We start from the raw sequence: 23,914 nt of genomic DNA on the forward strand, positions 1-23,914 counted from the left end.
ACCCTTAGAATGAAAGTTTGGGCCTTCAAATTTCTCTTCAGGGCCTTAGAATCAAAGTTTAGGCCTTCAACTTTATCTTCAGGTCCTTAGAATCAAAGTCTAGGCCATCAACTTTATCTTCAGGGCCTTAGAATCAGAGTTTAGGCCCTCAACTTTATCATCAGGTCCTTTAATCAAAATTTAGGCCCTCAACTTCATCTTCAGGTCCCTAGGATCAAAGTTTAGGCCCTCAACTTTATCTTCAGGTCCTTAGAATCAAAGTTTAGTCTCTCAACTTTATCTTCAGGTCCTTAGAATCGGAGTTTAGGCCCTCAAATTTATCTTCAGGCCCTTAGTATCAAAGTTTATGCCCTCAACTTTATGTTTAGCTCATTAGAATCAAAGTTTAGACACTCAAATTTATCTTCAGGGCCTTAGAATCAGAATTTAGGCCCTAAACTTTATCTTCAAATCCTTAGAATCAAAGTTTAAGCCCTCAACTTTATCTTCAGGTCCTTAGAATCAAAGTTTAGGCCCTCAACTTTATCTTCAGGTCCTTAGAATCAGAGTTTTGACCCTGAACTTTAACTTCAGACCGTTAGAATCAAAGTTTAGAACTTCAACTTTATCTTCAGGTTCTTAGAATCAGAGTTTTTGCCCTGAACTTTAACTTCAGACCCTTAGAGTCAAAGTTTGGGCCTTCAAATTTCTCTTCAGGGCCTTAGAATCAAAGTTTAGGCCTTCAACTTTATCTTCAGGGCCTTAGAATCAAAGTCTAGGCCCTCAACTTTATCTTCAGGTTCTTAGAATCAGAGTTTTTGCCCTGAACTTTAACTTCAGACCCTTAGAGTCAAAGTTTGGGCCTTCAAATTTCTCTTCAGGGCCTTAGAATCAAAGTTTAGGCCTTCAACTTTATCTTCAGGGCCTTAGAATCAAAGTCTAGGCCCTCAACTTTATCTTCAGGGCCTTAGAATCAGAGTTTAGGCCCTCAACTTTATCTTCAGGCCCTTAGAATCAAAGTCTAGGCCCTCAGCTTTATCTTCAGGCGCTTAGAATAAAAGTTTAGGCCCTCAACTTTATCTTCAGGCAAATAGAATCAAAGTTTAGTCTCTCAACTTTATCTTCAGGTCCTTAGAATCAGGCTTTTGACCCTGAACTTTAACTTCAGACCCTCAGAATCAAAGTTTGGGCCTTCAAATTTCTCTTCAGGGCCTTAGAATCAAAGTTTAGGCCTTCAACTTTATCTTCAGGGCCTTAGAATCAAAGTCTAGGCCCTCAACTTTATCTTCAGGGCCTTAGAATCAGAGTTTAGGCCCTCAACTTTATCTTCAGGTCCTTAGAATCAAAATTTAGGCCCTCAACTTCATCTTCAGGTCCCTAGAATCAAAGTTTAGGCCCTCAACTTTATCTTCAGGTCCTTAGAATCGGAGTTTAGGCCCTCAACTTATCTTCAGGCCCTTAGAATCAAAGTTTATGCCCTCAACTTTATGTTTAGCTTATTAGAATCAAAGTTTAGACCCTCAAATTTATCTTCAGGCTCTTAGAATCAAAGTTTAGGCCCTCAACTTTATCTTCAGGTCCTTAGAATCAGAGTTTTGGCCAAGAACTTTATCTTCAGAACCTTAAAATCGAAGTTTTGGCCCTCAACTTTATCTTCAGGGCCTTAGAATCAAAGTTTAGGCCCTCATCTTTATCTTCAGGGCCTTAGAATCGAAGTTTATGCCCTCAACTTTATCTTCAGGGCCTTAGAATCAATTTTTAGGCCCTCAACTTATCTTCAGGTCCTTGGAATCAAAGTTTAGGCCCTCAACTTTATCTTCAGGTCCCTAGAATCAAAGTTTAAGCCCTCAACTTTATCTTCAAATCCTTAGAATCAAAGTTTAGGCCCTCAACTTTATCTGCAGGTCCTTAGAATCAGAGTTTAGGCCCTCAACTTTATCTTCAGGTTCTTAGAATCAGAGTTTTGACCCTGAACTTTAACTTCAGACCGTTAGAATCAAAGTTTAGACCTTCAACTTTATCTTCAGGGCCTTAGAATCAGAGTTTAGGCCCTCAACTTTATCTTCAGGCCCTTAGAATCAAAGTCTAGGCCCTCAACTTTATCTTCAGGCGCTTAGAATAAAAGTTTAGGCCCTCAACTTTATCTTCAGGCAATTAGAATCAAAGTTTAGTCTCTCAACTTTATCTTCAGGTCCTTAGAATCGGAGTTTAGGCCCTCAACTTTATCTTCAGGCCTTTACAATCAAAGTTTATGCCCTCAACTTATGTTTAGCTCATTAGAATCAAAGTTTAGACCCTCAAATTTATCTTCAGGGACTTAGAATCAGAATTTAGGCCCTCAACTTTATCTTCAAATCCTTAGAATCAAAGTTTAAGCCCTCAACTTTATCTTCAGTTCCTTAGAATCAGAGTTTAGGCCCTCAACTTTATCTTCAGGTTCTTAGAATCAGAGTTTTGACCCTGAACTTTAACTTCAGACCGTTAGAATCAAAGTTTAGACCTTCAACTGCATCTTCAGGTTCTTAGAATCAGAGTTTTGGCCCTGAACTTTAACTTCAGACCCTTAGAATCAAAGTTTGGGCCTTCAAATTTCTCGTCAGGGCCTTAGAATCAAAGTTTAGGCCTTCAACTTTATCTTCAGGGCCTTAGAATAAAAGTCTAGGCCCTCAACTTTATCTTCAGGGCCTTAGAATCAGAGTTTAGGCCCTCAACTTTATCTTCAGGCCCTTAGAATAAAAGTTTAGGCCCTCAACTTTATCTTCAGGCAATTAGAATCAAAGTTTAGTCTCTCAACTTTATCTTCAGGTCCTTAGAATCGGAGTTTAGGCCCTCAACTTTATCTTCAGGCCCTTAGAATCAAAGTTTATGCCCTCAACTTTATGTTTAGCTCATTAGAATCAAAGTTTAGACCCTCAAATTTGTCTTCAGGGCCTTAGAATGAGAGTTTAGGCCCTCAACTTTATCTTCAGGCCCTTAGAATCAAAGTCTAGGCCCTCAACTTTATCTTGAGGCCCTTAGAATAAAAGTTTAGGCCCTCAACTTTATCTTCAGGCTCTTAGAATCAAAGTTTAGGCCATCAACTTTATCTTCAGGTTCTTAGAATCAAAGTCTAGGCCCTCAACTTTATCTTCAGGTCCTTAGAATCAAAGTCTAGGCCCTCAACTTTGTCTTCAGGTCCTTAGAATCAGAGTTTTGGCTCTGAACTTTAACTTCAGACCCTTAGAATCAAAGTTTGGGCCTTCAAAGTTCTCTTCAGGGCCTTAGAATCAAAGTTTAGGCCCTCAACTTTATCTTCAGGTCCTTAGAATCAAAGTTTAGTCTCTCAACTTTATCTTCATGTCCTTAGAATCAAAGTTTAGGCCCTCAACTTTATCTTCAGGCTCTTAGAATCAAAGTTTAGGCCCTTAACTTTATCTTTAGGTCCTTAGAATCAGAGTTTTGACCCTTAACTTTAACTTCAGACCGTTAGAATCAAAGTTTAGACCTTCAACTTTATCTTCAAGTTCTTAGAATCAGAGTTTTGGCCCTGAACTTGAACTTCAGACCCTTAGAATCAAAGTTTGGGCTTTCAAATTTCTCTTCAGGGCCTTAAAATCAAAGTTTAGGCCTTCAACTTTATCTTCAGGGCCTTAGAATCAAAGTCTAGGCCCTCAACTTTATCTTCAGGGCCTTAGAATCAGAGTTTAGGCCCTCAACTTTATCTTCAGGCGCTTAGAATCAATGTTTAGGCCCTCAACTTATCTTCAGGCCCTTAGAATCAAAGTTTTGGCCTTCAAATTTCTCTTCAGGGCCTTAGAATCAAAGTTTAGGCCTTCAACTTTATCTTCAGGGCCTTAGAATCAAAGTCTAGGCCCTCAACTTTACCTTCAGGGCCTTAGAATGAGAGTTTAGGCCCTCAACTTTATCTTCAAGCTCTTAGAATGAAAGTCTAGGCCCTCAACTTTATCTTCAGGTCCTTAGAATCAGAGTTTAGGCCCTCAACTTTATCTTCACGTTCTTAGAATCAATGTTTAGGCCCTCAACTTATCTTCAGGCCCTTAGAATCAAAGTTTAGGCCCTCAACTTTATCTTCAGGCTCTTAGAATCAAAGTTTAGGCCCTCAACTTTATCCTTAGGTCCTTAGAATCAAAGTCTACGCTCTCAACTTTCTCTTCAGAACCTTAAAATCGAAGTTTAGGCCCTCAACTTTATCTTCAGGGCCTTAGAATCAAGGTTTAGGCCCTCATCTTTATCTTCAGGGCCTTAGAATCGAAATTTATGCCCTCAACTTTTTCTTCAGGGCCTTAGAATCAATTTTTAGGCCCTCAACTTATCTTCAGGTCCTTAGAATCAAAGTTTAGGCCCTCAACTTTATCTTCAGGTTCTTAGAATCAGAGTTTAGGCCCTCAACTTTATCTTCACGTTCTTAGAATCAATGTTTAGGCCCTCAACTTATCTTCAGGCCCTTAGAATCAAAGTTTAAGCCCTCAACTTTATCTTCAGGCTCCTAGAATCAAAGTTTAGGCCCTCAACTTTATCTTTAGGTCCTTAGAATCAAAGTCTAGTCTCTCAACTTTCTCTTCAGAACCTTAAAATCGAAGTTTAGGCCCTCAACTTTATCTTCAGGGCCTTAGAATCAAAGTTTAGGCCCTCATCTTTATCTTCAGGGCCTTAGAATCGAAGTTTATGCCCTCAACTTTTTCTTCAGGGCCTTAGAATCAATTTTTAGGCCCTCAACTTTATCTTCAGGCCCTTAGAATCAAAGTTTAGGCCCTCAACTTTATCTTCAGGTCCCTAGAATCAAAGTTTAGGCCCTCAACTTTATCTTCAAATCCTTTGAATCAAAGTTTAGGTCCTCAACTTTATCTTCAGGTCCTTAGAATCAATGTTTAGTCTCTCAACTTAATCTTCGGGTCCTTAGAATCAAAGTTTAGGTCCTCAACTTTATCTTCAGGCTCTTAGAATCAAAGTTTAGGCCCTCAACTTTATCTTCAGGTCCTTAGAATCAGAGTTTTGGCCATGAACTTTATCTTCAGGCTCTTAGAATCAAAGTTTAGGCCCTCAACTTTATCTTCAGGTTCTTAGAAACAGAGTTTTGGCCCTGACCTTTATCTTCAGGCCCTTAGAATCAATGTTTGGGCCTTCAACTTTATCTTCAGGGTCTTAGAATCAAAGTTTAGGCCCTCATCTTTATCTTCAGCGTCTTAGAATCGAAGTTTATGCCCTCAACTTTATCTTCAGGGCCTTAGAATCAATTTTTAGGCCCTCAACTTATCTTCAGGTCCTTGGAATCAAAGTTTAGGCCCTCAACTTTATCATCAGGTCCCTAGAATCAAAGTTTAGGCCCTCAACTTTATCTTCTAATCCTTAGAATCAAAGTTTAGGCCCTCAACTTTATCTTCAGGTCCTTGGAATCAGAGTTTAGGCCCTCAACTTTATCTTCATGTCCTTAGAATCAGAGTTTTGACCCTAAACTTTAACTTCAGACCGTTAGAATCAAAGTTTATACCTTCAACTTTATCTTCAGGTTCTTAGAATCATAGTTTTGGCCCTGAACTTTAACTTCAGACCCTTAGAATCAAAGTTTGGGCCTTCAAATTTCTCTTCAGGGCCTTAGAATCAAAGTTTAGTCATTCAACTTTATCTTCAGGGCCTTAGAATCAAAGTCTAGGCCCTCAACTTTATCTTCAGGGCCTTAGAATCAGAGTTTAGGCCCTCAACTTTATCTTCAGGCCCTTAGAATCAAAGTCTAGGCCCTCAACTTTATCTTCAGGCGCTTAGAATGAAAGTTTAGGCCCTCAACTTTATCTTCAGGCTCTTAGAATCAAAGTTTAGGCCCTCAACTTTATCTTCAGGTCATTAGAATCAAAGTCTAATCCCTCAACTTTATCTTCAGGCGCTTAGAATGAAAGTTTAGGTCCTCAACTTTATCTTCAGGTCCTTAGAATCAAAGTCTAGGCCCTCAACTTTATCTTCAGGTCCTTAGAATCAGAGTTTTGGCTCTGAACTTTAACTTCAGACCCTTAGAATCAAAGTTTGGGCCTTCAAATTTCTCTTCAGGGCCTTAGAATCAAAGTTTAAGCCTTCAACTTTATCTTCAGGGCCTTAGAATCAAAGTCTAGGCCCTCAAGTTTATCTTCAGGGCCTTAGAATCAGAGTTTAGGCCCTCTACTTTATCTTCAGGTCCTTAGAATCAAAGTTTAGGCCCTCAACTTTATCTTCAGGCCCTTAGAATCAAAGTCTAGGCCCTCAACTTTATCTTCAGGCGCTTAGAATGAAAGTTTAGGCCCTCAACTTTATCTTCAGGTCCTTAGAATCAATGTTTAGGCGCTCAACTTATCTTCAGGCCCTTAGAATCAAAGTTTAGGCCCTCAACTTTATCTTCAGGCTCTTAGAATCAAAGTTTAGGCCATCAACTTTATCTTCAGGTCCTTGGAATCAAAGTTTAGGCCCTCAACTTTATCATCAGGTCCCTAGAATCAAAGTTTAGGCCCTCAACTTTATCTTCAAATCCTTAGAATCAAAGTTTAGGCCCTCAACTTTATCTTCAGGTCCTTAGAATCAGAGTTTAGGCCCTCAACTTTATCTTCATGTCCTTAGAATCAGAGTTTTGACCCTGAACTTTAACTTCAGACCGTTAGAATCACAGTTTATACCTTCAACTTTATCTTCAGGTCCTTAGAATCAAAGTTTAGGACCTCAACTTTATCTTCAGGTCCTTAGAATCAAAGTTTAGTCTCTCAACTTTATCTTCAGGTTCTTAGAATCGGAGTTTAGGCCCTCAACTTTATCTTCAGGCCCTTAGAATCAAATTTAGGCGTTCAACTTTATTGTCAGGGCCTTAGAATCAAAGTTTATGCCCTCAACTTTATGTTTAGCTCATTAGAATCATAGACCCTCAAATTTATCTACAGGGCCTTAGAATCAGAGTTTAGGCCCTCAACTTTATCTTCAGGTCCTTAGAATCAGAGTTTAGGCCCTCAACTTTATCTTCATGTCCTTAGAATCAGCGTTTTGACCCTGAACTTTAACTTCAGACCGTTAGAATCAAAGTTTATAGCTTCAACTTTATCTTCAGGTTCTTAGAATCATAGTTTTGGCCCTGATCTTTAACTTCAGACCCTTAGAATCAAAGTTTGGGCCTTCAAATTTCTCTTCAGGGCCTTAGAATCAAAGTTTAGGCCTTCAACTTTATCTTCAGGGCCTTAGAATCAAAGTCTAGGCCCTCAACTTTATCTTCAAGGCCTTAGAATCAGAGTTTAGGCCCTCAACTTTATCTTAAGCCCTTAGAATCAAAGTCTAGGCCCTCAACTTTATCTTCAGGCGCTTAGAATGAAAGTGTAGGCCCTGAACTTTATCTTCAGGCTCTTAGAATCAAAGTTTAGGCCATCAACTTTATCTTCAGGTCCTTAGAATAAAAGTCTAGGCCTTCAACTTTATCTTCAGGTCCTTAGAATCAGAGTTTTGGCTCTGAACTTTAACTTCAGACCCTTAGAATCAAAGTTTGGGCCTTCAAATTTCTCTTCAGGGCCTTAGAATCAAAGTTTAGGCCTTCAACTTTATCTTCAGGGCCTTAGAATCTAAGTCTAGGCCCTCAAGTTTATCTTCAGGGCCTTAGAATCAGAGTTTAGGCCCTCTACTTTATCTTCAGGTCCTTAGAATCAAAGTTTAGGCCCTCAACTTTATCTTCAGGTCCTTAGAATCAAAGTTTAGTCTCTCAACTTTATCTTCAGGTCCTTAGAATCAAAGTTTAGGCCCTCAACTTTATCTTCAGGCCCTTAGAATCAAAGTCTAGGCCCTCAACTTTATCTTCAGGCGCTTAGAATGAAAGTTTAGGCCCTCAACTTTATCTTCAGGTCCTTAGAATCAATGTTTAGGCGCTCAACTTATCTTCAGGCCCTTAGAATCAAAGTTTAGGCCCTCAACTTTATCTTCAGGCTCTTAGAATCAAAGTTTAGGCCATCAACTTTATCTTCAGGTCCTTGGAATCAAAGTTTAGGCCCTCAACTTTATCATCAGGTCCCTAGAATCAAAGTTTAGGCCCTCAACTTTATCTTCAAATCCTTAGAATCAAAGTTTAGGCCCTCAACTTTATCTTCAGGTCCTTAGAATCAGAGTTTAGGCCCTCAACTTTATCTTCATGTCCTTAGAATCAGAGTTTTGACCCTGAACTTTAACTTCAGACCGTTAGAATCACAGTTTATACCTTCAACTTTATCTTCAGGTTCTTAGAATCATAGTTTTGGCCCTGAACTTTAACTTCAGACCCTTAGAATCAAAGTTTGGGCCTTCAAATTTCTCTTCAGGGCCTTAGAATCAAAGTCTAGGCCTTCAACTTTATCTTCAGGGCCTTAGAATCAAAGTCTAGGCCCTCAACTTTATCTTCAGGCGCTTAGAATAAAAGTTTAGGCCCTCAACTTTATCTTCAGGCTCTTAGAATCAAAGTTTAGGCCATCAACTTTATCTTCAGGTCCTTAGAATCAAAGTCTAGGCCCTCAACTTTATCTTCAGGTCCTTAGAATCAGAGTTTTGGCTCTGAACTTTAACTACAGACCCTTAGAATCAAAGTTTGGGCCTTCAAATTTCTCTTCAGGGCCTTAGAATCAAAGTTTAGGCCTTCAACTTTATCTTCAGGTCCTTGGAATCAAAGTTTAGGCCCTCAACTTTATCTTCAGGTCCCTAGAATCAAAGTTTAGGCCCTCAACTTTATCTTCAAATCCTTAGAATCAAAGTTTAGGCCCTCAACTTTATCTTCAGGTCCTTAGAATCAGAGTTTAGGCCCTCAACTTTATCTTCAGGTCCTTAGAATCAAAGTTTAAGCCCTCAACTTTATCTTCAGGCTCTTAGAATAAAAGTTTAGGCCCTCAACTTTATCTTCAGGTCCTTAGAATCAGAGTTTTGGCCATGAACTTTATCTTCAGGCTCTTAGAATCAAAGTTTAGGCCCTCAACTTTATCTTCAGGTCCTTAGAATCAGAGTTTTGGCCCTGACCTTTATCTGCAGGCCTTTAGAATCAATGTTTGGGCCTTCAACTTTATCTTCAGGGTCTTAGAATTAGAGTTTAGGCCCTCAACTTTATCTTTAGCTCCTTAGAATCAAATTTTGGCCCTCAACTTTATCTTCAGGGCCTTAGAATCAAAGTTTAGGTCCTCAACTTTATCTTCAGGGCCTTAGAATCAAAGTTTAGGCCCTCAACTTTATCTTCAGGTCCTTAGAATGAAAGTTTAGGCTCTCAACTTTATCTTCAGGGCCTTAGCTAGCCCGTGTAAGTTCGCTGTAATTTATTACAGGAGAGACCCGTTGGCTAACCCCCTGTAATTTCGCTGTAATTTATTACAGGAGATACCCGTTGGCTAACCCCGTGTAATTTCGATGTAATTTTTGGGAGAATTTGTGCTGGGACAATTTGTCCTGGGGACAATTTCTCCTGGGGCAATTTTTCCTGGGACAATTTGTCCTGGGGACAATTTGTCCTAAAGACAATTTGTCCTGGGACAATTTGTTCTGGGGACAATTTATCCAGGGACAATTTGTCCTGGGGACAATTTATCCTGGGACAATTTGTCCTGGGGACAAATTGTCCTTGGTCAATTTGTCCTGGGGACAATTGGTCCTGGCACAATTTGTCCTGGGACAATTTGTCCTGGGACAATTTGTCCTGGGACAATTTGTCCTGGGGACAAATTGTCCCTCTTCCAATATTCGCGAAACCGCTCTGTACGTGTTGCCGTGCCATTCTATAGGCGTAGCAATGTGAAACTCCGATCGTTAATAGTTTATTTATGACGTCACAATGTTAAACCATGTGAGGTCACGTGCTTATGTTAGCGCGCGCGTCTCGTTTCGAAGAAACACGGTTTCTGGCTCGTTTTCGACGATGCGAAGGTCCGAGCGACGTCAAAAGGTAAGTAGTAGATAGTTACGAAGCAGTTTAGAGCGTTCGTCGCCCGCGGAGTACGTACACCGCTTGCCGGAATATATACACCGCCTGCCGGCGGAGTACTTACACCGCCTGCCAGAATATATACACCGCCTGCTGGCGGAGTACGTACACCGCCTGCGAGAATATATACACCGCCTGCCGGCGGAGTACGTACACCGCCTGCCAGAATATATACACCGCCTGCCAAAATATCTACACCGCCTGCCGGAATATATACACCGCCTGCTGGCGGAGTAGGTACACTGCCTGCCAGAATATATACCCCGCCTGCCAAAATATCTACACCGCCTGCCGGAATATATACACCGCCTGCTGGTGGAGTACTTACACCGCCTGCCAGAATATCAACACCGCCTGCTGGCGGAGTACGTGCACCGCTTGACGGAATATATGCACCGCCTGCTGGAGGAGTACGTACACCGCCTCCCAGAATATATACACCGCCTGCCGGAATATATACACCGCCTGCTGGCGTAGTACGTACACCGCTTGCCGGAAAATATACACCACCTGCTGGCTGAGTACTTACACCGCCTGCCAGAATATATACACCGCCTGCCTGAATATATACACCGCCTGCCGGAATATATACACCGCCTGCCGGCGGAGTACGTACCCCGCCTGCCAGAATATATACACCGCCTGCCGGCGGAGTACGTACACCGCCTGCCAGAATATCTACACCGCCTGCCGGCGGAGTACGTACACCGCCTGCCGGAATATATACACCGCCTGCCGGAATATATACACCGCCTGCTGGCGGAGTACGTACACCGCTTGCCGGAAAAAATACACCGCCTGCTGGCTGAGTACTTACACCGCCTGCCAGAATATATACACCGCCTGCCTGAATATATACGCCGCCTGCCGGAATATCTACGCCGCCTGCCGGCGGAGTACGTACACCGCCTGCGGGCAGAGTACGTACACCGCCTGCCAGAATATATACACCGGCTGCCAGATTATATACACCGCCTGCCGGCGGAGTACGTACACCGCCTGCCGGCGGAGTACGTACACCGCCTGCCGGCGGAGTACGTACACCGCCTGCCAGAATATATACACCGCCTGCCGGCGGAGTACGTACACCGCCTGCGAGAATATATACACCGCCTGCCGGCGGAGTACGTACACCGCCTGCCAGAATATATACACCGCCTGCCGGCGGAGTACGTACACCGCCTGCGAGAATATATACACCGCCTGCCGGCGGAGTACGTACACCGCCTGCCAGAATATATACACCGCCTGCCAGATTATATACACCGCCTGCCGGCGGAGTACGTACACCGCCTGCCAACGGAGTACGTATGCAGCTTGCCGGAATATCTACACCGCCTACCGGAATATATACACCGCCTGCTGGCGGAGTATTTACACCGCCTGCCAGAATATCTACACCGACTGCTGGCGGAGTACGTGCACCGCTTGACGGAATATATACACCGCCTGCTGAAGGAGTACGTACACCGCCTGCGAGAATATATACACCGCCAGCGGCCGAGTACGTACACCGCTTGCCGGAATATATACGCCGCCTGCCGGCGGAGTACGTACACCGCCTGCCAGAATATTTAACCGCCTGCAGGAATATATACACCGGCCGCTGGCGGAGTACTTACACCGCCTGCCAGAATATCTACACCGCCTGCCGGAATACACCGCCTGCCGGAATATATACACCGCCTCTGGCGGAGTACGTACACCGCCTGCCGGAATATATACACCGCCTGCCGGAATACACCGCCTGCCAGAATATCTACACCGCCTGCTGGCGGAGTACGTACACCGCCCGCCAGAATATCTACACCGCCTGCTGGCGGAGTACGTACACCGCTTTCCGGAATATATACACCGCTTGCCGGAGTATATACACCGCCTGCTGGCGGAGTACGTACACCGCCTGCGAGAATATATAAAACCGCCTGCCGGCGGAGTACGTACACCGCCTGCCAGAATATAAACACCGCCTGCCGGCGGAGTACGTACACTGCCTGCCAGAATATATACACCGCCTGCCAAAATATCTACACCGCCTTGTGGAATATATTCACCGCCTGCTGGTGGAGTACGTTCACCGCCTGCCGGAATATCTACACCGCCTGCCGGAATACATACACCGCCTGCTGGCGGAGTACTTACACCGCCTGCCAGAATATCTACACCGCCTGCTGGCGGAGTACGTACACCGCTTTCCGGAATATATACACCGCCTGCCGGAATATATACACCGCCTGCTGGCGGAGTAGGTACACCGCCTGCCGGAATATATACACCGCCTGCCGGAATACACCGCCTGCCAGAATATCTACACCGCCCTCTGGCGGAGTACGTACACCGCTTGCCGGAATATATACACCGCCTGCCGGCGGAGTACGTACACCGCCTGCCGGCAGAGTACGTACACCGCCTGCCAGAATATATACACCGCCTACCAGATTATATACACCGCCTGCCGGCGGAGTACGTACATCGACTGCCGGCGGAGTACGTACAATGCCTGCCGGCGGAGTACGTACGCAGCTTGCCGGAATATATACACCGCCTGCCGGCGGAGTACGTGGTCAGAAAGTAAGATTTCGGCTCAGTCTTGAAGGTTCGAATTTTTAGTATTTATTTATGAATTTATCCTGGATGTTATTTTTCTCATGTCAGCTTGCTGCATCAGGGTACGTTTATTTACCTCCAAACTCACACGGACAGGCAAGCACAGTGACAGAAAGGTTAGTCTCTTTCGTGCGGTTCATGCTTTTTTCTATATGTCATTTCGGAAAATGCCAAGGACGAATATTCTTTCCATGTATACCAAGTGATACGAGTCCAACGAGTACCTCTCCCATATGAACCATTCAAGAAGTTACGAGAACAGACATTAAACCACCAACCACCTCCAGAAGAGGTACCACAGTGTCCACTCCACTTATCATTGTCTTGATCTTTCGTTGAAAATTTTATCCCATTCGCGTTGTATGCTGCTCCAGACGCTGCAATTGAATCACCTGCTGTACCACTGTACCCACTAACGCTTAGCGTGTACTTGGAATTGGAGTTTCCTACATTGAAGCTACTGTACTTGGCATACGCACTGTTTCCTGAGTAGTCTTTCAATTCAATTCTTAATTCATTTGCTCTATTTACCAGCAAAAGCTGGTGAAGAGAAGTTAATCCAAGCCAGTAGTCTCCGCTATTATTGCCAAATCCTCTTTCGCATTCATTCCATCCACGATTAAAATCAACTGATCCATCTTTTCGTCTTTGAAAGACCGTCCATCCTCCGCCGTCAGTCTCCATGTCACAGTAGACAGGAATAAAGCCGATTCCGACAAAGGCAATTGTGAAGCTCCCACTGGAAAGATGGGGAGATCGTTTATGAAGACAAGAGCAATCACAGCCTTGCGAACTCAAAATAACTAAACATTTTTATTGTTCGATTTATAGTGGTCAATACATCGGAACCGTACCTCCAAGATTATCAAGTTGTATTTGCAGTTGTTCAATTTGCATGACACCAGGAGAACCTTGAATTCCTCGTTCACCTTTCTATTTTGAAAGACGTTCTTTACAACATCTGTTTTATTATTAGAACAGCACCTGTCCTTTGGGACCACGCTCCCCGTTGTGTCCTTTATCACCCTTTGGCCCAACGGGTCCTGTGACGCCAGAAAAACCTCGATTGCCTTTATCAGCTTTTGAGCCAGCCTTCCCAATCTTTCCCTTTTTGAAATAGTCAATTAGGATTTTGTATTTACCTTTTTATTCTACAACTACCTCTAAACAGCTATATCCTCTTTCACCTTTATCACCTTTGAATCCCATTAGTCCTCTTTCTCCAGTAGGACCCTAAAACCATCAATTGACGTATACCTATACCTATAGATCACTTTTCATAGCGACTACGTACCGCTCGTCCAACTGGACCAGGTGGTCCAAGTGGACCAATAGTGCCAGGTAAACCTTGAGGTCCTACAGGACCTGGCAATCCCTGAGGTCCAACGATGTGTTTATAATCACACGCAGTTGACGATGATGTCTAAGGCGCAGAAACAGATTCTTTGGACCATAACATTGTGATGTATTCTTGCCTGAGAAGAGACCCTTGTCACAACGTAGAGCAGTAAGCAGGAAAGCAGCTGCGTTCTCATTGTTTTACTGTAAGTGGCTTGAATGAAAATTTTCTTTTCCTGTGAGCTTTTATGATAACTTGATGAAGAGTTTTCAGGCGAAGAGAAGATATGAGAATGATGATACTTGGTACGCGTCGCTCCTTTTACCTTCAAGTTTCTATTTGCATGAAACAATGACGTCATTTGGCTTTCGGCATGCTCAACCTTTGTGCTCCGGCCTTTTGCTTGAGGGACTCTGCAGGGACTCGTGGTAGCCCCCGAATTCACCGTACGTCACACTGAAAGCGTTTCTTGTGCAATTGCCTACAATGCACTCGATAAAATTAGTTCTATTCATGCATAGACGGTTTTCGATTGTTTTTTCATCGAAGAGAGGCGCGCGCGTCGAACGCTGTCTCTCGTCAAAGCACGATGAAAAGAGAGAAAACTGTAGCTAATGACGTTCCGAGAAAGACTTGCGCCAATGCCGAGGAATTAAAAGCAATGCTCGCAATGGAAGCTCTATAGCTCGCGCTAAATGCTGCGTTGTTTTGTAGCTAATCTATTTTAAGAATAGTACCGTGCAGGGCGTATAAGCCATGCAACGATCACTTCATGAGCGTGCAGGCAGGCCCCAGCGACAGAAAAGTAAGTCTTTCTCATACTATTCATTTTTTTCTAAATTTCATTTCAGAAATGCCAAGGATACCTATCTTCTCCATGTGTGCCAAGTAATATGATTTGGGCTAGTACCGGTCTTGTACAAACCATTCAGGAAGCTGCAATGACAAGCATTAAACCACCAACCACCTCCATAAGAAGAAGCACAGTCTTTGCCATCGTGATTATCGTTGTCTTGATTTTTTGTCGAAAACTTCATTTCATTTACGTTTCCACTTAAGCTGAAGGGGAAATGTTTCATTGTTTGCCTGAGAAGACGCGTTTGTCACAACGTAGGCCAATAAGGAGAAGAGCAGTTGTGTTCTCATTGATTTCATAAGTGGTTTGAATGAAAGGTTAGTTCTTCTTGTGTGCATTTATGATAAATTTTAGATACGGAAGATACGGAATGACGCCATGCAGCTCCGTGGTATTTTCATATCTCGATTTCTTGAATCCATAAAAGGAGTTGTCCACGTGCGGGGGCAGAGTTGCACTTGCGCAAGACCACTTCGATCCTTTTCTCGGGACTCGAAGTCCCCGTGAATTTTGTTTCCGATGGGAAGCCATGCCTCGCCCACGTCTAATAATTCTGACATACCTCGTCTTTTCTAAAATATTAGAGGGGTGACACGCCCTCTTTCGACCGCTACTAACTACTGTACTCTGACGGCGGCGAAAGCCACGCAACGGCGCCAATAATCCTCTCCCTGTCGAATGGTAGAAGGAGGGAATTTATTGAAAACGTGTACGTTTTGTCGAGCTGCGCTGCTGCGAGCCGTCGAAAACGAGGTAGAAGGCGAAAAGAAATGAACGTTTAATGTAAAATTCATCAACCAATCCGACGATTTAGAGGACAGAAAATTAGAGAACGTAAGATAAGGAGGACCATGCAGGGAGACCCACCTTATAATCGTATTCAAACGTCGAAATTTTGACTTGGACGATGGCGTATTCATTCAACAGACGACGCTACGGATCGAAATCGCGAAAATAATTCCCGACTTCACCTATTTCCGAAATAAGGAGCTCTGCGATCCCTAAATCGACTCGTCCGCGTTATGAAAGTCGAATTCATGGCACACAATCGACTAGAATGGAGCTTGTTCGCTCACGGACAGAGAAGATCGAGACGCGCGAAGAATTTCGCGAAAGGCACATTGAAAGTCTCTAACTCTATTACCGGCTTTGGAAAGCGTGCACAAGTACTTCGTCTATCTATATTGGTAAAAAATTAGATTCAAACTAAAAAAACCCATTCACTAATTTGTACATCTAGTTTTCCTGATTGCTTTGGACAAGGGCGTATTTATTCAACAAACAATGAAGAACTCGTTTGATATTATTGAGAGTTCAGTCAAGCCGTTTGCCAATGTACCAAGTAATATTATAATATTGGTATTTGTACTGAATGAATCACGTTTGTTTTTCTGAGCAGGTGCTATATCCTAAGCTCTACTAATAGGCCAGTCAGAAAGTAGTGAGGTTTCGACTCAGTCTCGAAGGTTCTGAAGTCTCTTTCTAGTGTTTATTTATTTATTTATAATGGAAGTTAATTGTTGTCTTTTTCTCAGGTCGGCTGGCTGCGTCAGGGTACGTTTATTGACATCTAAATTCACACGGAGAGGCAAGCATAGCGACGGAAACGTAATTCTCTTCCATGCAGTTCATGCTTTTCTTCTAAATTTCATTTCAGAAAATGCCAAGGATGACCATCCTTTCCATTTGTACCAAACAATGCTATTCACGGCAGTACCACTCTTATACAAACCATTCAGGAAGGTGCGGTGACAGGCGTTAAACCACCAACCACCTTTCCACTTAGAAGCACAGTGCGTACTACCGGACTTATATCATTGTCTTGATCTTTTGTTGAAAACTTCATTCCATTCACGTTTCCACCCGAGATTACAGACGCTGCAATTGCATCACCTGCTGTACCACTGTACCAACTAACGCTTAGCGTGTACTTGGAATTGGAGTCTCCCACATTAAAGCTACTGTACTTGGCGTACGCACTGTTTTCTGAGTAATCTTTCAAATCAATTCTTAATTCATTTGCCCCATTTAGCTGCAAGAGCTGGTGAAGAGAAGTTAAGCCAAGCCAATAATCGCCTTCGACATCGCCAAATCCTCTTTCGTATTCATTCCATCCACGATTAAAATCAACTGATCCATTCTTTCGTCTTTGAAAGACTGTCCATCCTCCGCCGTCGGCCTCCATGTCACAGTAGACAGGAACTAGGCCAATTCCCGGAAAGGAAATTGTATGACTGCCACTTGAAAGATAGGGAGACCGTTTATGTAGACAAGAGCAGTCGCAGGAAATGGATTCAACGATATCTATGCTTACTTTATGAGAAATAGATTTCAGTATATCGTAGCATACCGTACTTTGCAGATCTTGGAGTTGGTTTTGTAGAGACTCGATTGTGTCGTTTGACATTACCCCAGGAAGACCTTGAATGCCTCGTTCACCTTTCTGATATGAAACGAGTTCTCGAAATCATTCTTTTAATTAATAGGACATCACCTCTCCTTTGTGACCATGCTGCCCAATGTGTCCTTTATCGCCCTTGGGCCCAACGGGCCCGGTAACGCCAGAATAGCCTCGATTTCCTTTATCTCCTTTTGAGCCAGCCTTTCCAATCTTTCCCTTTTTGAAATAATATGTTTCTGTCATCCGGTCTTTTTCTTATTGTACTGCTACCTGTACACCGGTGTTTGCTTTGTCTCCTTTATCACCTTTAAACCCTCTTGGCCCCAACAGCCCTCTGTCTCCAGTAGGACCCTATGTCCAATTTAGGTATCAGCAACTTGATCAGTTATCACTACGTACCGCTCTTCCAACTGGACCAGGCGGCCCACGTGAACCAATAGTGCCAGGCAATCCTTGAGGTCCTACTGGTCCTGGCAATCCCTGAGGTCCAACGATATGCTTATGATCACACGCAGTGGACGTTGTCTGCAGCAGAAGCACGTTTTTTGGACCAAACATAAATGATTTTGTTTTTGTTTGCCTGAGAAGACGCTTTTGTCACAACGTAGCCAAGTAGGCAAAGGAGCAGCTGCGTTCTCATTTTATTTCATAGAAGTGGTTTGAATGAAAGTCTTCTTCTGTCTATACGTTCTTTTATGATGAATTTTAGATACGGAAGATACGGAATGACGCCATCCCCGTGTTATTTACATTCTAAGATTTCCATAAAAGGACTTGTCCACGTGCGGGGGTAGGGTGCGCTTGCGCAAGACGCCCTTCGTTCGACCATCTATGGTTCGACGACGCCATCATGAATTTCCTGACCAGACTCTTCTTGTCTCGTCAGCCACAGAATTGCTGATTTGGCCGTGCTGCTGCGTCTTCCCAGCTCCATTCTGTCCGTGTTTCGCCTCGAGACATCATCGAATCGTGAAAATACGCCCCTAATTCTTCGCGACTTTAGTCTACCTCCTTTCGAAACCAGGAGCAACTGAACTACGATCACAAAATCGAATCGGCGACGGTAAGAAGTCAAACGCAAAGCAAGGAAACGGCTGCAACGGAGCTCGTTCGCTCAGGAACTGCGAGATCGACCGAGTCATTAATTTAGCGAAAATCACATGAATTATCTCCAGGTTTCGGAAATCGTAATACATCGTCCTTCTAAATCGGTAAATAATATAAATCAAGCAAGAAACCTTATCTATTTAAAAAATTAATTAATTAATATATGTTTGCTGTTTTCTAGTTCTCTAGTTCGGACAGACAAGCGCAATGACAGAAATGTTAGTCTCTTCCATGAGATTCATTCTTTCTAAATTTCATTTCAGAAAATGCCGAGGATGACCATTTTTTCCATGTGTACCAAGTATGCCCCCAGTTAGCACCACTCCTATACAAACCATTCAGGTGGGTATTAGTACATTAAACCACCAACCACCTCTACCAGAGGCACAATGACTATCCCACTTATCGTTGTCTTGATCTTTTGTTCAAAACTTCAAGTTTTGAAATGAATAACCAGAATCTGCCATTGAATTGCCTGCTGTACCACTGTACCCGCTAACGCTTAATAGCGTGTACTTGGAAGTTGGGACTAGAGTTTCCTACATTAGAGCCACTGTACTTGGCATACGCACTGTTTCCAGAGTAATCTTTCAAATCAATTCTTAATTCGTTTGCTCCGTTTACCTCTAAGAGGTGGTGAAAAGAAGCTGATCCAAACCATTAGTCACCGCTAAGATTGCCAAATCCCCTTTCGTAGTCAATCCATTCACGATTACAATCGACTGATCCATCTTTTCGTCTTTGAAAGACCGTCTATCCTCCGCCGTCAGTTTCCATGTCACAGTAGACAGGAATCAAGCTGATTCTCCCAAATGAAATTGCAAAGCTGCCACTAGAACGATGGTGTGATCGTCTATGTAAACAAGAGCAATCGCAGCCTTGCGAGCTCACTACTACTAAAGCAAATTCACATTGTTTTCTTTTTAGTTCATAGCTCAAACAAAGTAAGTTTATATTGATGTTCTTTTTGATTTAATTAATAGTTCTTCTCCCAAGGTCTTCAAGTTTTCTTTGCAGTAATTCAATTGGCATGACACTAGGAAGATCTTGAATTCCTCGTTCACCTTTCTATTACGAAAGAATGTCTGAATGTCATCTGTTTTATTATTGGTGCAGCACCTGTCTTTTGTGACTCAAGCGAATTAAATCAAATTAAGCCTAAATCACAGGCCATCTGAGAAAGCAAGAAGGAAAGAATATGAAAAATGTGCCGTTTATTTCTTATAGTTAGGAAAATAATTCACCATGCAATCGTAAGAAGAACAAAAGACAGAGTCAGAGAAAACACGTAATTGTAATAAGGACGCAAGACAGAGTCAAAGAAAACACATTTGTAATATTACTTTGAGAGATCACACAGTCAGTGAAAGTTCACTGTTTCAAGAACATCATCAACACGAGAAGAAGTAGAATGAGCACAAATTTAATATCGGAGTAAGGTAGCAGATTGGCGACGTTAGGATTTTGCTGCGTGACCACCTAACAAGCAAAGCACAATTTTGTCAGCTATGAGTGCGGTTGATTAACCTAATTATTAAACTTCCCATGTGGTCGGTCAGTCGCACATTTCGTGCCACAGGATTTGCCTGTATGACGGCGCCATTTCATGACGTGGCTGGCGCCGTAGAGCATATGCCACCATAGATACCACGAGTGAGTTGAACGAAGAAGAGTCCTGCAGTCGTGGCTGCAGAAAACCTCCAAACCATGCAGCGCTGAGCTAGCATAGTTCGCATAGCAATGTTTACGCGGTGGCCACAACAGCCACCAATCGAGTTTCTTTGGCTTCAATAAGAAGGTGCACTGTAGCCCCGATCAATCGCGGATATTATCCTTCCAGTTTTAAATTGTTTTTTACTGGATTTGATCGATCGGGATACTACATGCAGTTTCTGACGTTCTTGCTGGCAAACAAGTATTGCCCAGTTTCTGCACATAAGAATTAATTCTTGTTTGCATTCAGACCTTACCTTTTTATTTTGATGTTCTAGTAAAGAGAGAGTAAAAATTGCATTTTTCTGAGCTGCAAATTACTGATCAGGTGCAGTTGGTTTGTTTCATACAAAGCCACGACAAATGCCTCATAGGCACTCTCTCCTTGTTTGGGCAATATTTCTATGATTACTTCTCTTGCTTTATCTTGCTCTGTGGCTTTGCTTTGCACTCGCTGATACTGCTCTTCGTCAGCGACTCTCTCCGCGTAGAGGTGGTCGAGCACAGGCATGATCTTAACTCTTTGCACGATGTCTGCAAAGTTGCGTCTAACGATCTCTTCGCGCGTTTCCATGCTTTTCATCGACAAGAACTTGATGAAGAGGATTCCGACCGCAGAGGAGATATGAGAATGATATGATCCTTGGTACGCGTCGCTCCTTTTACCTTTAAGCAAGGTGCTATTTGCAGACGATGATGTCATTCAACCGGCCTTCGGCATGCTCCACCCCTGTGCTCCTTTTGCTTGGGGGAACTCTGTAGGGACTCTGATGGCCCCGATTTGACCACAATGACGTCACACTGAATGCGTTTCTTCTGCCTACAATGTAGGCATGTCTCGGAAATAAACATGCTACTACAGGAGGTATACCCGGCCGTATATATGCACGATGCAAGCCCCTCCCCTCCCCCGCGCCCCAAGCAACGAAAACGATCCTTTAGTTTTCTTACAGTACGCATTGACTCATCGCTGCGTGGCACGTGGAGTAGCTAATCTATTTTATAGGTGTATACCGCGAAGGGCGTATAAGGCATGCAATAATCACATTGAAATATTGTAACGCTTTTCAGGGCTTGGGATAAAAGAGTGCACAATTAGGTCCTCCATCTAAATCGGTAAAAAATCCAAGAAACCTTAATAATGAATCATTATTTAATCTCTTGATCAATATCTCTATGAGTTTTGAATAGAGCCTCTTCATTCAGCAGGAACCGTCTCTTTCTTATATCTCAGTTAGGTATGTCACTTATTCGATCTATCTATACATGACGACTGTTAGCGGTTTATGCCAATTTCTTATCTGACTTACGGTATTGCAATTCATCTCCCTGTCGGATTCTTCAGATGATTATAAACATGGCATTAGAAATGTAAGCGAGAGTTTCAATTAAAATTGTACTTTTATCAACATTTTCAGTTTCAAACACGGCACTAACAACTTGTTGCCATATAATTTATTAGTAGCCAGTAGCATCTTTCCTAGATCTTCAAGTTGCTTTTGCATTAGTTCTATGGGCATGGCACCAGGAGGATCTTGAATGCCCTGTTCACCTTTCTAAAACAATTTTGCCAAATCGTTTTAATTAGAAGAACTAATAGAACAGCGCCTGTCCTTTTTAGCCATGCGGCCAGACGCTTTTTGTTATTTCGGCCACAGCAATGCTAATATTGCCAAACCTCTGCGTTTTTCCGACTACATTCTACCCTGCTTGAAACATCATGGAATCGCGAAAGTACGCTTTAATTGTTCCCGTCTTCACCAACCAGAAGCACTGCGATTACAAAATCGACTCATTCGCGGCAGGAAAGTCGAACGCAAAGAACGCAATCGGCAGCAACGGGGTTTGTTCGCTTACATGAAAAGTGCCAGTCGCGAAAGCCGCATAAAAACGCTATTCCTGGCTTTGTAAAGCTTGCACAAGTTCGTCGTCAATCTACATCGGCGAGAAATCGGACCCAAACATAAACGCCCATTCACCAGGCGTATCTATACTTTTCTTGATGACTTGAACGAAGGCGTATTAACTAATTCAACAGACGCCAAGGAACTTCTTTGATATTGAGACTTCAGTCAATCTGTACGTTCGCCAGTGTACCAAGCAATATTATTGGCAAACATCTGTTTTTTAGCAAGTGCTTTTAGGCTCTACTATCAGGCCAGTCAGAAATTAGCCAGAGTAAAATAATTTTTTTGTTATTATTTATCTCGGAAGTTATATGTCATATTTTCTCAGTTTGGCTTGCTGCAGTTGACTCTAGGTCAGGGTACGTTTATTCGCATCTAAATTTGCACGGACAGGCAAGCACAGTGACGAAAACGTTAGTCTCTTTTAATGTATTCATGCTTTTTTCTAAATTTCATTTCAGAAAATGACAGGTGGGAGTGTCCTTTCCATGTGTACCAATGATTACTATTAGCGCCCTTACCACTCTGATACAGACCATTCAGAAAACTATGATGACAAGTGTTAAACCACCAACCACCTCTGAAAGAAACAGCACAGTGACCACTCCAGTTATCATTGTCTTGATCTCTTGTTGAAAATTTCATTCCATTCAAGTACCCATACATGTATGACCTTTCAGACGCTGTAATTGAATCACCTGCTGTACCACTGTACCCACTAACGCTTAGCCTGTACTTGGAACTTGAGTTCCCCACATTAAAACTGCTGTACTTGGCATACGCAGTGCTTCCCGAGTAATCTTCTAAATCAATTCTTAGTTCATTTGCTCCATTCAGCTGCAACAGCTGGTGAAGAGAGGCTAAGCCAAGCCAATAGTCGCCATCAATATTGCCAAATCCTCTTTCGTATTCATTCCATCCACGATTAAAATCAACTGATCCATCCTTACGTCTTTGAAAGACTGTCCATCCTCCGCCGTCGGTCTCCATGTCAAAGTAGACAGGAACTAGGCCAATTCCCGGAAAAGCAAAACTTCCACTTGAAAGATGGGGAAACCATTTATGTAGGCAAGAGCAGTCGCAAGCAGTGATTCTCACGATATCTATGCTCACTTTATGAGAAATAGATTGACCCCAGGAAGACCTTGAATGCCTCGTTGACCTTTCTAATATAAAACGAGTTCTCGAAATCATTCTCCTAACATATAGGACAGCACCTGTCCTTTGTGACCATGCTGCCCAATGTGTCCTTTAACACCCTTGGGCCCGACGGGTCCTGTGACTCCAGAAAAACCTCGATTTCCTTTAATCACCTTTTGAGCCAGCCTTTCCAATCTTGCCCTTTTTGAAATAGTAATTATGTCATCCGGTTCTCATTGTACTGCTACCTGTACACCGGTGTTCCCTCTGTCTCCTTTATCACCTTTAAATCCTCTTGGCCCCAGCAGCTCTCTCTCTCCAGTAGGACCCTATGGCCAATTGAAGTATCAATACCTTGTTCACTTGTTACTACGTACCGCTCTCCCAACTGGACCAGGCGGCCCACGTGAACCAATGGTGCCAGGTAAACCTTGGGGTCCTAGAGGCCCAGGAAGTCCTTGAGGTCCAACGATATGTTTATGGTCACACGCAGTAGATATCGACGATGTCTTGTGCGGAAAGTTCTTTAGACCGATGAAAAGCGATTCTGATTATTGTTTTGCCTGAGAAAACGCACTTGTCACAACGCAGCCAAGTAGGCAGAAGAGCAGCGGCGTTCTCATTGTTTTCATATACTGTAAGTGGCTTGGGTATAGAGTCATTCAGGTGTTTTCGGACAGCCTGAATATCGGACAAGCGTACTGAGCCCCTGGTGCAACGAACCCCAACCCCTTTTACCTGCGTTGCAACCTTGCTTGATGAGAAACAACCAGACAAAATTGCAGAGCTATTCGTCACACGCACGCTACAGGAGGCGTCATTTTGTATCCCCGGACACTGACATGTGAAATCGGACAGCATCAGGTAAAGCGGACAGGCCTTCTAGCGGCTATTCTCTTGCACCATTATAGCACTTATTATATACCGTTCGAAAGCGCTTTCC

At 43.1% G+C, this 23,914-nt stretch overlaps 2 protein-coding genes, 1 long non-coding RNA gene and 2 pseudogenes across 3 annotated transcripts in view; 1 reads left to right on the forward strand and 4 right to left on the reverse strand.

The window, feature by feature from the left end:
- The window catches only part of LOC136198148 (uncharacterized), a 63,222-nt gene extending 39,927 nt beyond the window's left edge, over nucleotides 1-23,295 (reverse strand). The window contains exons 1-2 of the mRNA XM_065988089.1: nucleotides 23,220-23,295; nucleotides 23,049-23,172 (exon numbers count right to left, since the gene is read on the reverse strand). The gene's annotated coding sequence lies outside the window, so the exon portion shown is untranslated. The remainder of the gene's footprint in view (nucleotides 1-23,048; nucleotides 23,173-23,219) is intronic.
- Nucleotides 12,517-14,234, reverse strand: LOC136199834 (ficolin-1-like). Its single transcript, XM_065990162.1, has 6 exons — nucleotides 14,173-14,234; nucleotides 13,803-14,101; nucleotides 13,670-13,741; nucleotides 13,493-13,615; nucleotides 13,363-13,441; nucleotides 12,517-13,311 (listed from the first exon to the last, which is right to left on the reverse strand). Exons 3-6 carry the CDS (start codon nucleotides 13,715-13,717, stop codon nucleotides 12,626-12,628), a joined length of 936 nt encoding a protein of 311 aa, XP_065846234.1. The 5' UTR covers nucleotides 13,718-13,741; nucleotides 13,803-14,101; nucleotides 14,173-14,234; the 3' UTR covers nucleotides 12,517-12,625.
- LOC136199863 (uncharacterized) lies at nucleotides 15,389-15,999 on the forward strand. Its single transcript, XR_010673217.1, has 3 exons — nucleotides 15,389-15,456; nucleotides 15,518-15,890; nucleotides 15,944-15,999. It is a non-coding gene; the product is annotated as an uncharacterized lncRNA (long non-coding RNA).
- Nucleotides 16,032-17,744, reverse strand: LOC136199830 (ficolin-1-A-like; annotated as a pseudogene).
- On the reverse strand, nucleotides 22,225-23,025 carry LOC136196642 (fibrinogen-like protein 1 pseudogene; annotated as a pseudogene).
- Nucleotides 23,296-23,914: the final 619 nt, after the last annotated feature.

This window comes from Oscarella lobularis, chromosome 1 (assembly GCF_947507565.1).
Source record: "Oscarella lobularis chromosome 1, ooOscLobu1.1, whole genome shotgun sequence".
NCBI classification, from domain to species: Eukaryota; Metazoa; Porifera; class Homoscleromorpha; order Homosclerophorida; family Oscarellidae; genus Oscarella; species Oscarella lobularis.

Coding starts and splice junctions, on each gene's coding strand:
- LOC136199834 (XM_065990162.1), bottom strand. CDS start 13,717: ATGGGATTCAAAGGTGATAAAGGTGAAAGAGGATATAGCTGTTTAGAG. Junction 13,616..13,669: donor GAGGATATAGCTGTTTAGAG/GTAGTTGTAGAA, acceptor TATTTCAAAAAG/GGAAAGATTGGGAAGGCTGG. Junction 13,312..13,362: donor ACAACTTGATAATCTTGGAG/GTACGGTTCCGA, acceptor AAAAATGTTTAG/TTATTTTGAGTTCGCAAGGC.